We start from the raw sequence: 13950 nt of genomic DNA on the forward strand, positions 1-13950 counted from the left end.
TACAATAGGGGGTTTCCAGCAAAATCTGCCTGACCTTATTCCTGACCAAAACTCCCGAAGGAAGAAATATTAATCAAGAGAATCTCAACCTTCCAAATGTTTTTCGAATTTGTTTATTCCTTTCGCAGATTTTTATCAAGTATTACGATATTTTTTTGACTAACTGCCAAATATTTTAAATTTTTCCATTTCCCTGAATCATTCAGGTCACTGGGAACCTCGTTATGATAAAGCAGGTAAATATTCATCAACACAGGATGGATTCCCTCCAATGCACGTGATAGAAATAAAAATAATTAAAAAAACCGCAAAAACTAATAATTTATCTAAGTTGAACTGAAAATATAAATTAGGAGTTAAATATTCGAGGGGTTCTATGAGCTATATATTTGCTAAACTATAGGAGTTCTTGTCATATTTGTGGCTACTCAAACTTGGATAGCAGGGGTGCTCAGGAGATGGGATTTACAAATTCACTTATGATCCGGTTGTAAAATCTTTTGTGATGCCACAGATTTCAGACTGCTTTACCGCAGGCAAACTCTGGTCATATATCGTCATACGGCAATTTCCAGCCAGTGGAGTTATGTGAGAAATGAAAGCGCCATTTATGGGTAGTTGCCCAGGCTCGGTAGGTAAAGAACTTGTTTCTGATGTTCTTGCCCGGATGATACCGTCTTAGTGAAAGACGAGTAACCTATCACTGAGCCACTCGGGCGCTAAGCAAACGATTTCAGACTGGGACCCAGACATTTTTGGGGACCTCGTGAGCCATAATTGTACGTAAAAGATAAGTCTATGACGGTCTATGCACCAGAATGCTGAAAAATATCTATACTAGTGGTTCCCAACCGGGTGGGCGGGAAAGCATTTTTGGAGGGTGCGAGCTGGGGGAAAAAAAATTATAACATGTTCACTGCGTATTAAGGGAGATTGAATTAAAAAAAAAGTCGAATTTTTCATATCTTATAAAACAATATGAATCATGTCTACATTTTGACACCGCATTTTTTAGCTTTCTGTCGCAGAAATGTCTTGTACAATATTTGAATGTTCCCGGTTTGAATGTTACCTTCTTCATGCAGTTTTTACTTTTTTATTGCATAAGTTTCTTCATAGGCGGCGATTGACCCCCCCCCCCCGAATTCCATCCATGAGTTTCTTTTCGGTTAGTGATCGTAAGGTGGGTACAAAGGGGTGTCATCAATAATAGAACTTTTTTGAGACAGTTCAACATTTATAAGTTGACTTAGTCATGGCACGGCCGACTCGACACATGGATTGATTCGGCCGTGGTCATGGTCACTTTATTTACCCTGTTACCAACAGCACAAAACTTATTGTACTCGCTCCCTACTTGCTTTCAATTTCGATTGAAGAAAACAACTATTACTTTCTAGAATATTTGGCAATTTGTTAATATTCGTACCTCGTGTTATTATTAGCATGCTGTGCTTAAATTCGATATTGCAGTGAGTGGGACTTGAGATAAACGTCAAAAAATTGTAATCATGATCAATAATTAATATATATATTTATTTATATGTAAAGCAACGAAGACTAATATTGAAAGCAAATAACTTAGTGCAAAAATGAAATCAGAAAGTAATTTAAAATATTCAGTTGAAACAATGTTAGAAAAATGATTTGAAGAAGCAAAGCTATCTCTGGGTTCTTCATCGGGGGAAACACCACGGAGAATGGCTAAAATACCAAAAACGTTTCTGAAAGCACTTTAGACCAGAGCCTTAAACAAAAGAATTAAATACCCGCGCATATATATAAGCCGCTTCAAAAAAAGTAGTCATAATTCCAGGACCGGAAATAGGTGGGTGACGAGGGCAATCACCCCGGAAGGCAAAATTTAGGCGGCTGAAAATTTCAGGTGGGAACAAAGAAAAAACGTTGTAAAACTATCGAGTTTTACAATGGTCCCCACCCCATAAGAGTGGGTTGACAGGGGGGGGGGTCCACCCCAGGGCCGTCTTAAGAGTATCATGGGCCCCGGACCAAGTGGTTTTCCGGAGGCCCTACTTGGTAAATCCCAGAAAATTTCAATCGGATCTCATTTTTGTGAGGTCCCTCTTCTCTTGAGGCCCCCGGGCGTGACCGGGTGGGCCCATGCGTTAAGACGGCACCGGTCCAGCCCCGAGGCGATACTCCTCCCGGGGAATTTAAAAATTCTGATTTAAAACAATTCTGGTCTGCCCTGATGGAAAAGTTTCCAGCATTGGCAAAGACAGCTTTGCAAACGATTGTATCATTTGCTACTACTTGCCTTTGTGAAACAGGGATTTTCTTCACTATTACAATTGAAAACAAAAACCAGCAATCGCTTGGATGTAAGCGATGATATGCGGGTAGCTCTTTCGAAGAAAGAATCGCAGTTTCAAGAAATTACGGCAAAAAAGCAACAGCAAATTAGTCACTGACAGTTATACCAACAAATTAGTGGATTTACAAAAATAGATGCAATTTTAACTTTTTTTTTTTGGTAGATATAATTATACCCCTGTGTGTATTTTTTTTAATTAATAAATTAATTTTATAATCCTTCAAGTTTACAATTTTCTTAGTAATCAATCTAAGAATAATTAATGTAATTAGTTCCGAAAAATATGAATTTCATATCAAATGGATAAAACACGTCACACGCAAGGGCAGGGCCGCAACTGGGGGGGGGGGGAGCAGGCGGGTCTCGTGCCCCGGGCGCTGGAACCGAGGGGGCACAAATTTCATTCTGAAACCTCTCCTTCAACATAACAAGGGGGCGTCAAAATGCGCGCTTGCCCCGGGTGACCAAGCACAAGAGGATACGGGACGAGAAAAAAGTTGAGAAACACTGATCTGTATGAAGATATGAATGAGCTCAACAGAAACTAATGAAAATTCAGAATCGACGAGGATTCGAAATTAATGAAAGAAATGCATAATTAAAATTAATGGAAAGATAATTTCCGAATTAATGGCAAATAATTTCAGAAAAATAAATTCAGAATTAGTGAAAGCTTCCAGTAATTTGCCTCCCACTGTTTGATGCTTGCCCTGCGCTCAGGCTTTGTTGGCTCACCTGTTAAGACGCCAATGAATGGTTTCACTGATTTCAAAAACTTAAAATTTTGTTAATGAGGGGCAATTAATAAGAATTTTAAAACTAAAAATAGACGCGATGGGTCACGAAATTGTTCTTATTGTTGATTAAGGGTCCGCGTGCTATTAATCTAGAATCCTACCTTCAACGATTTGCCTGAAGTTAGTCGCAGCATTGCTGATGCCATCCGTAACATGCCTCCTCCTGGTAGAAGCTGACGACGACTCGTTGAACTTGGATGCCAAGCGATAATCTAGACGCAACCAATCCATCTAATGACGGCACGACCATGACAGAACAAAAATGAAAACAAAAGCGACTTTTCGTTGGGGGAGGGGATCTTGTTTACAGTTAATCCAGATGAAGACTTCGGCGAATTATTTTCGCCCAAATGTTTGTTTGTAAAGCTGTCGAAACGACCACATACACATACACACTAATATCCGAGTTATTTACGTAAAACGCAGCCGCATAATAAGCACGTGGTTGGGGCAAAAAAAAAAAATCGCCGAAAAACCGAATTCGATTCTCTTCGGACGAAAGTTTTGGTTCCGAATGAAAACCTCAAAAAAAAGAGTGGTTTTGCTTTCTCCCTCTCTCTCTCTCCTCCACCCTATCGTCAACTCCAGCCATACAAAAAGCGCTATTATCATCATTATTACGATATCAAACTATTCTACGGGAACATGTAGGTAGGGCAAAGAAGAAAGCTTGCATGCATAGCATGAATGAAAGAAGTGAAAAAGCATGGCGAACAACGTTATTAAGTCTACGTCACGCACCTGTAGTTCACAGTCTTTTCGTTTGCAGCAGGGTCGTCCATATATTGCTTTAGTAATCCGTGACTAGCATGAAAAGGGTCTCTAAACGTGCTTATAAATTCATTGGGGACACTGAATTGAAGTTACTTTCGGTAGATTTTTCAATAAATTATAAGTTTTGCATCTGTTTTACTACATTCATTTAATGGTAAGAGTTTTCTAGAATATTTTTCTGGGGGAAAGGGGACAATGAGGAAAAATAGGATAGGATGATTGCCGTGCGCCAACTCCGGTCATATCACCATAGAGCAATCGAACCCCGAGCCTCAAAAATTATACAATACAACGCCACAACAGGCAAAATACCCAACGAGGTGGCTGAGAATAAATGTGACCCAGTCAGTTTGTAAAAAAAATATCTATATGGCAGCGGTTGTCAAACTTTTGCCCCCCCCCGCTGCTCCCTTTCCATGATAACGTTTATCTGCGACTCCTCAGAATAGTGTAAAAAAAAGAAAAAAGAACCACTTCAAAAGCACTGAACATTCAATCATCAATGTTGACAGCTCACCACGGCGATGTCCCTGGGACAGCGAAGCAACTTTGAGAAACATTGAAAAAACCCAAGCAATCCAGCTTACAAAATCCGAATGCACCAATAAAATTGTTCATTAATTGCCCGAATTTAAATTCTAAACTTCTAATTCGGAAGCTGGATGGCAGCACCCCAATATCCAACAAACATGACACGCACCGTTTTTTTTACCCCACAAAAGCACAATTTTGACACGGTACCTCTTCGGAGGTTAATTGCCCAATGATGATTTTTCAGATCGGGATTGTGGACGAAATATAAATAGGACCTGTCGTATTAGATGTTGATGCTTTACCATTCGGCTACCAAGTGAAAATTCAAGCTACAAAGTCAGAAGATACTCGTTTTTTTCTTTTATAATGGTACAACAGAAACGGTGTGTAAACGACCGCAGGAAATACCTACATCGAGCGGTTAGCGCACGTAAATATCCCTCATTGAGTCAGTCTATCTCGTGGTGTCCTTGGTAACTCAGCCCTAGATTATTCCGGGAGAGTATATGAGGGTGCATTTCCTTATAGTGAACTAGGATTGCCGAGGTTAAAGCGCTGGCTGGTGCCCACAGGTATGCTTGAAAGTCTAGACTTCGCAGTTTAGAAAAGGAAGAGCCAATAGAAAACAAGATGTTGGCACACCTTATCTCGAATCTGACCTTCGCTGACTATCGATTTAAGGTGTAATGCCAGTTTTGCCTCGTCAGATCTGCACTAGCAAGATTTACACCGCGTTGGTCTTCGAAAACCTCAGGACCGTAACTAGGGGGGGGGGCGAGGCAACCGAGCGGCAGTTTCAGGTGGGAACAAAAAGATTACCATTACAAAATTATCGAATTTTAGAGTTGTGGGGGCGGATAAAACCTAGTTAGGCTTTGAGCAACCTGCATGGATTCCAAAGCCAAGGTCATCGTGTCCCCCTCAGCGAGAGACATGAAAAAAAAAAAATTTCGGTTTAATTATCCTTCGTGTGCAGAAAATTACCGTGGGGCAGAAAAAAATTATCAATATGATCGAGGAAACTCTTGAAAGATTCCATGGATTTCATAATTTGATACTATGAAGACCTACATACTGTAAGCATATATGTACCTTTGCACGCATAAAATAACACCACTAGCGGCAATTCTGAGATTGCTTTTTTAGTGGCTTGAGAACATTATGAACTACTGCATACATTTTTTTCTTGAAGTGATAATTTCTTAAATTTAATGAATAAACTAAATTTTGGTGACCGATGATAAAAAAAAAAAACCCTTATATAACTTTATCATCATAGGAAAAAAAAAGAAAAATGTCACGCATACTTAATATGTAAGTGTCACGAAAAACCGCTGCGTTATGACAGACAAAATAGGAACAAGAACAAAGTTATAAATAAGGGATATCCAGCACACAGAATGTCACCCTACGGAGTCGATATAAACACGCAATTTAAATAGAATCGGAATTCTTTTTCTCGGTAATACGCACATGCATGGCCACGCGACATACGTCATTGTGCTGCTGAATAAAATGATCGATTGGAGAAACATGCACGCGAAAGAAGATAACAGGCTGTCAATTCTAAATATCGAAATCCTCAACTATTCAAATTAAATGTATTAGTTGCAAATAGTGAGAAAAATTGAAATTCATTTATGAAAGGCAATAAATGCCTGTACAGGCAATAAAAAGAATTGCACCATGATTAAAGCATGTCATAAAATATGCAAAATAAATAAAATATATAGAAAAAAAACTCCACATGTACACAACACAAACAAGACAAAATATTCTTAATTAAATTTTTGCCGCTCCATTACTTCTTCCATTTTTGTTTTTTGCAGGTTCGCAAATTATTTCTCCTATATACGGTATTTATGCACCAGTAATTATTAGAAATTCCTCTGTGAAATGTTAACGATGTGAATGCATATTGTTAAGTAGTAACTGGTATCTTTTGCCGGTCCACAAATTGTTTTTTACATTTACATATTTATCTTTCTCTCTCTCTCTCTCAACCAGTCCTAAATCTATTTCTTTCATTTATTTATTTTTGCCATTCCTGAAATTATTTCAGTTTTTTTTTTGCCAGTAAGTAAATAAATCATTTACATCATGAATGGAAAATCTGTAAATTATTTTTATCAGTATGTTTAATAAATAAAAAAGAGCCAGAGAGAGAGAGAGAGAGAGAGAGAGCGAGCTCCCCCTCATAAAAAAATTGATTCCGAAAAGGATTCCGAGAGTAAAAAAAGGTTGGAAATCGATTCAGTTAACCTTTAACCGGCTGAATTCAGATTTAGATTTATTTCCATAATTGTTTCCTTTTATTTTCTTTGATCATTTTCTGCACACAAGGGCCTAATCAGACCGGTACCTACAATTTATTGCTGATTCCGAACGGCAGTCTTTTTTATACTCACCGAGAAGTTGGTGCGCTAACCCCTCGATGTGGGGCTGTTGCACCCCTAGGAAAGTTTCTGACAAGGGTGAACCGGGTATCGAACTCGCGACACCTCTAAACATCCTTTGGTACTTCAGGCGAGTATCTTATCGACCAGGTGCTGCTACCACGCCCTTTTACTTCCCCTTCTGATCATCTATTTTTGTGAAAATTTTCCCTATATTTTTTTCTTTGCTTGCCATAGTCACAATCCCATAGAAACAACATCGAAATTAAAGACATAAAAATTTAATTTTATTCTTCCCAAAAAATAGGATTAAAAAAATTGAATTGATGACATAAATGCTGAAATGAATGAAATTTTTGTTGTTAAAAAAAAATATCCCACACCTTCAGAAAAAGAAATATTCTTACATAAACAATTTTTTTTTAACCCAATGTACTAACCCATTGGGAACATCGGTCGTTTATTTGCTTTTTGGTCAATAATCATTGCTACAGCATGGGTGTTTCTAACTGCCGTTTCGCAGAATCATGGGGTTGCGAAAGAGCTTTTTCGGGTTTCCGTGGTGCTAAAAGCAGTAAACATTTTCACCGATTTTGTAACACAAATCTATGTTAGGACGGGCATTACACTATAAAAGTTTTGTAAAAACTCTTTAATAAAACTTGAAATGCAACCGATAAGCGTATTGGTTACATTTGAACGAATGTGATTAATAGTCTTATTGGTTGTTTCTTCAATATTTTGTAAAAGATCTTTTATCACACTTTTATAGAAGCACTGATATAAAATATTTATAGTGTAATCCCGGTCTTAGAGGAATATTCATATTGTTTGGGTTCCGTAGAACAGCACGCGCAGTACGTACGTATAATAGTGGAGCAGTAGGCTACATGCGTAAAATAGTGGAGATATACGTACGCCTAATCATCAATTTTTTAAAATAAGTGCCTTTTTTACGCAGCAAATGTTTAATTTTTTCTCATAACACTGCCATAAGTAGTTCACTTAAACCAGTGTTTTCCAAAGTGGGGAATACCGCCCTCTGGGATCCGATGGAATGATCAAAGAAGCTACTAGGGGCATAACAGCATCCTATGGATTGGCTTAAGTTAGGGGGAAAATTCTGAGAAGGAAACGATGAAACAGAAAAGTTTGGGAAATTCTAACCTAAACGATTCATAAAATTCACAGGTACATCTAATTCTGTTCAAAAATAATCGTGAAAATTTCCAAATTCGAATTCCTGTCAGGGCAGTTTCAGTGACATTTGGTACATCCCTATGTACAGGGCCGAAACTAGAGGAAGGCAGAGGGGTCTGGTGCTCCGGCAGCTGGATCAGGAAGGGCGCCTAGTTAACTTTTTTCCCGTACGAAATTCCGGGGGTTGGGTAGGGACAAAATGGACACTGGCGACAGAGTAAATTTTCGTTTCTAGTTGGAGCCCTGCCTGTGTATTTTATTCGGGATTCGGAGACGTAAAGCCTCAGCCGGAAACCCGAAGTTCATCACTGATAAGAGAGCTCAAACAGTTAAGCGCTATACATACATATTGAATAAAATCATTATCAACTACGAATTTTATTATCTCCCGGGAAGGAAGTTTTATCCACGGTGAGTTATTATCATTATTATTTTAGATTGTAAGCTGTAGGAATTATAATACAGCTTAAAAATCACACAGGTTTTTTGCTACATCTCACCATGGCTGCTATAAACAGAGCGTTACAAATCCTCGGCTGCGCCACCGGAACAGACGCGTGACCAAAAGAATGTGCACACATTGCCTGTTTAGAATAATAATTTTTTCGAGTTATGCCATTTTATATTGTTTATCTGATTGGACCTCGCTGTTGAATATGTATTTTGTAGTTTTTTTTGGGGGGAAAAGAAAATCTCTCTCCCGTGTGGGCTCTGCTACTGGTGTTGCAAAACAAACTTTTACTTGGAAACACTCTATAGGTTTGTGTTTGCTCGACTGGCAGCATAACGGGACGAAGTGTAATTTCCTAAAAGATGTCTTTAACAGAGTGTGAAATATAAAAGAATGCTTTTCTTTAAAAAAAAAATGATTAGAAACGGTGACCACACACAATTAAAAAATACAGTCCACGCCACATAATGTGATCACATCGGGAATCGAGGTTTCTGATAACAATAACCGAATGGTAACTGTATGGGGCCGTTCAAGTATTACGTCATCATCGATGGGGGGGGGGGTTCCGATTTGCTGACTTTTGATGACAAGGAGGAAGGGGGGTTTGGATAATGCTTACGTCATCAACCACCCTTTATGAAAATATGAGTTAGGATTCAGAAGGGCAGAGCTGATGACGAAATTTTGCTGACAACGGGGGGGGGGGGGGGGGGAGGGGGTCAAAAATGTCTAAAACTTTGCTTACGTAATACTTGAACGGCTCCCATCTGAAAAAACTTCCGTTTGCAAGTACAGTGACCATAAATCCAGTTTTAGTCGAAAGGGACAACTCTGTTGTTCTTATCCACATAATAATTCTTATCCACATTGCAAAATGTTCAATCATTACACACATTTTTTTTTCTTTCATTCTATTCTAAAACGGAGACTTCTTTTTGCTTTTGAACAATAATCCTGCATTTTTGTTATTCAGCTATTGCGAGGAGTTACAATGGAACTGTCTGCTGTATATTTTGAATTACGATAATTTTTTTTAATGTACAACAAGTTTCATAGATTCCTCGAGAAAGTCTCTCTCTCGAAAAAGATTTTAAATGTGATCATTTGAAAGAAACTGATGAAGAACTGAAAGAAAGATCTTTCTTCCGTCAAACATTTTCTTTCTCTATAGGAAAGCCATTGCAAAAGCAGCTCCCCACCTACATGGATCACAGCGAATATTACGGATAGATTACGATGTAAACCTTCTTGCTGATGATGATAACTTATAGGGGATTTTTTTTTTGGTTAAACAACTTCGAAAAGCGCAAAAAAAGTTTTGATTGAAAAAAAAACTTGATAAAATTATCCAAAGTCCCGATGATAAAAAACGAATTTTTTCTCATGTTGTGAGATTGTTCCGCCAAATTTTTCAAAAGTGATAACAATACCCACATGATAAAATTATCCGTGACTCTAATAAGTGGCGTTAACTGTAATAATAATAATAATAGAAACCTGGAACCTCTAATAAAAGCTGCTGTATTATAAGCAGACTGACCAGATGTAAATTTTTCATTCCAAATTTTAGGTAGGTTCGATGGACTGATCCGGACACTTCTGCGGGACCTTAGGGGAGGTATAATATACTGTATCTCCTCCAAAAGCTGGTTAAAGAGTAACCTTAACCAGTAACTCTTTAACCAGCTTTGATCTGCTCTAAGCCGGGGATCTAAGATATTTCTTCTTCACCAAAATTTCGTTTCGATTTTTTCAATTACATCGGCCATTTCCTATCTTTTACAGACGAGAATTAGAACCTCCGTCGGTTTCTTGCCCCACAGGGGCAAACTGCCGACTTAAAGGCCGCTCTTTTGAGCATATGAAGAGGGCTAGACAAGGGTGTGCGTGTATGTAGTGTATGTAAATTGTGCAAGTGTGTCAGTAAAGGAAAGGAAAACTTTTGACTAAGTTGGGGTGCGACAAAACTCAACATGCCGGCGTGACGTCAGCACCTATAAAATCCGTAATCCGGATAGGCCTTTTTCCTTGACCATTTCTGGCATGCTAGAACACGCCTTTCATCAATACAACAATATAGTCCCATCATCGGCAGTCGACGTTCGATCAAGAGCGACAAGCTATCCACTTACTTGATAATTGAAAATAAAAACGCTAATCTAAAAAATGTAAGAACCGAATTTTCCACTTCTCAAGGCACCACCACTTCCAGCCCCCCCCCCCCTGCTCATGGGAAATATAAAACCAGCGGCAATAAGCCTCGTCATTAAATTATGTAAAAACCTTTTCCCGATGGTGTTCACAGCTGTTTTCGGGTTTCTGGGAAAGTGTGACCAATCATGTGTGGCATCCACGTGCCTTAATAGATGTGATTAGTCAGAAAGTCAGCTTCCCCCCTGATCAAAAGAATTTCATTTCATTTTCTCCGCTCCATACAGTTAACCTTGGGAAAATGAAATGCATATTTCGAAGGCTGGCTGCGTTTTAACCCTTTAACCCCTGAATGAGGAACTTTGCACGTGTGTGAAGACGGTTCTTTAAACATTCATTACTGCAGCCAATTTGAAGATAGAAATTGAAAATCGCCTTTGCCCATAAAGTGAGGTCCTATTTTTTCTATTTTGCATTTTCAATTTGCTGGTGAATTTCCCAATTAACGACAATTCTTTGTTTGTTGCAGAGAATGCGATTCCGCTAAATTGTTAAAATGCTTTGTTTGCATTTCTTGTTTTTACCTTGAAGTTTGCAATTCTAATTTTCTGTAGTTTGAATCACACAAAGGTGGTTATATAATTGTAAAAAGTGATATTACTTCAATAAGATTTATTTCATACGATTGTTTTGAGGCTTTCAAGGCTTCAGTAGGGCCATGTATAAGATGTGCAATTTGAAGAATTTTTCGGCTTTCAATACGTGTCATTAACTGTGAAAATAATTATCAGCTCGAAAAAAAATTTGAGCATTCAAGGCTTCAGCGGCACTGACGAGATATCTCGCCTCCAAAAAAAGCCCCTCATTTTAGCATTGACAAGTCTAGATATGATGTAAAGGTGATTTTCTGAATGAAATATTTTTCTTATAGTTTTTTTAGTTTGTATTAATCTCCTTTAGTTTGCACCAGCTACTGAACCCCACATGCACCTAGTCCATATTCCTTTGCGGAACTTCTAACGAATTGGTACATGTTAGAATGTGCGTGTATGTGAAGTGAACCTGACGTGAAGTTGTTTTTTTTCTGTGTAGTGCTTCCATCTGCCATCAATTTTTCTGACTATGAGTGAAGTGTAATGATTGAATAATTGTATCGTTGTAGGCCTGTTTCTCTCTGTGGCGAGACAGTTTGCACCAACTGAAAATTGAAAGAAATCCTACTTCATTAACCCTTTAAGTAGTTTTTTTCAAATTTCACTGATCCACACTTTTGCTGCCACAGTGGCAATCCCTAAACCCTCTGTAAAATGCCATACCTTTTGCCAACAAGAATATTTTTTTGCAATTTTATGCAAATCATAGAAGTGCTGTCTCCAAAACTACGATAATGAGAAATACTCTGGCTGTTTCTATTACTTATAATACTGTATGCATGTTTCTATACCACCCGGAAGGAATGGAAAAATACTGCCTTTCTCCTTCTGTCATCAATGTTGAACAGAAGCCGACTCTGTTTGCTGGCAGTTGATCTGAGTTGTTGGAGGAGGCAGATGGAAAAGATGTTTGCGACAAAAGCCTGTTTTACAGAGATCTCTAGGCTTGGCATTGGCAAAGTAAGAGGGTTTTAAGGAAGCAAGATAACTCAGAATTGTCTAAATACAAAGCATCAAGTTAGGAGAGATATCTCGTCACTGCAGCTGAAAAGGTTAAAAACATATGACATTTTGAACAGGGTTTAGCGATTTATACTGTGCCACTTAAAGGGCGAATTGGTTTTTTGATTATAACTACAAATATAATATAGATGGACCATATTTAGAATACCATTCAAAAAACTATTATTTTCATAACTTTTGTATAATCAAATTAATTAAATTTATTATAAGATACATAGAATTTTTTGACCCATGATCTTTCCTTCTTTTAGGTTGTATTAGCATATCAACATCTTGGCAATAAGGAACACATAGCTGGTCAGACTCCAAAATCAAAGATGTAGTCCATATTTGAATTTTCTCTTCTAACCACTTTCAGACCCTGGTGCCACAAATGTGTGAGGTCACTTTTTCTCACTGCAGAATTTTTTTCTCTTGACCTCAGCGAGTTAAGCCTTAACTTAAAGGAGTGTGAAAATTTTGAGTTGGAAATATGGTGAATATGAACTTTGGGGGGTTTTCACCACAGAGGCAGCACTTAACCCCCATTACTTACCACTGTCCCTTTAGCGGGCACCTTGTTTTCATTTCTTTTTTAAACAGTTGAACTTTTAAGTTGTGACTGTTGTACCTAAATTTTGAACTGACTGCTATAAAAGTTACACACTAAATAAAAATATTAAATTTTTTTAATAAATAACAAAAAATTAATTGATAATTTAATTAATATTTTTAATTTAATAAAGCTTCCCCCCAAACAGTTTTCCTTTCATATGCCATTCACGTTGACACAATGTTTGTTTTTTTTTTTGAAAAAGTTAAATACAGTAACAGAGTTTTTGGCACATAATGAGTTGAAGTTAAATTTTCAAGAGGAGGGTCTTTAAGATGGCTTCCAGGAGAAAATGTATCTGGGGAAAGTTTGATTAATTACACAAAATTTAGCAATAAAATTCTGTAAAAACTTTGAGGTGAAGATGAATATAACCTGCATTTTCATCTTGACTGAAAAAATGCGAGTGAAATAAATTATTTTTTCACAAAAAAAAATTCTGAAAAAAATAAAAATTTGATGACATTTATGTCTTTAACTCATTTTTTCAGAATCAAAAGTGCAAAAACATCTTTAAAACTTCAAAAAATGAATGCTCGGGTCTGAAAGGGCTATATGGAGTTTAGTTCTGATATTTTGCTACGGGATCATTCAAGTATTACGTCATCATCGATGGGAGGGGGGGGGGGAGAAGGGGGTTTCTGATTTGCTGACAAGGGGGGGGGGAAAGGGGTCAAAAATGGCTAAAAATTTGCTTACGTTATACTTGAACAGCCCCTAAGGGGGGGGGGGAATAAATACAGAACAGGATAACCACCAAATATAGCATCCAGAAAATCTTTGATCATAACAATGAATATCTGAATATCGACAATGAGTGAATTTTCTCTTACCTTTGTCTAGATGTACGTTCTTGTTTTTAACGACTCTAATTATGTCCCCTTCTCTGAAACTTAACAGAGTAGCTTCTCTAGTCACATAGTCAGCTACAGCTCTCACATATTCATGAGCACCCTGTATTTGAAATTAACAAAAAATTGTGAATTTACTTTTCGCACCATTTATTTTTTTACTCTATAAATCGCCGTAATTTTCTTTCCT

General features: G+C 37.7%; 1 protein-coding gene across 1 annotated transcript in view; it reads right to left on the bottom strand.

Moving 5' to 3' along the window:
* The window catches only part of Myo10A (unconventional myosin 10A), a 171308-nt gene that overhangs the window by 19813 nt on the left and 137545 nt on the right, over nucleotides 1-13950 (bottom strand). The window contains exon 41 of the mRNA XM_089232723.1: nucleotides 13743-13863. Coding sequence (XP_089088849.1) covers nucleotides 13743-13863 — 121 coding nt within the window. The remainder of the gene's footprint in view (nucleotides 1-13742; nucleotides 13864-13950) is intronic.

Source organism: Pholcus phalangioides, unplaced genomic scaffold (assembly GCF_987345545.1).
Source record: "Pholcus phalangioides strain wild (caught in Gottingen) unplaced genomic scaffold, Ppha-v1.0 ptg000001l_1, whole genome shotgun sequence".
NCBI classification, from domain to species: Eukaryota; Metazoa; Arthropoda; class Arachnida; order Araneae; family Pholcidae; genus Pholcus; species Pholcus phalangioides.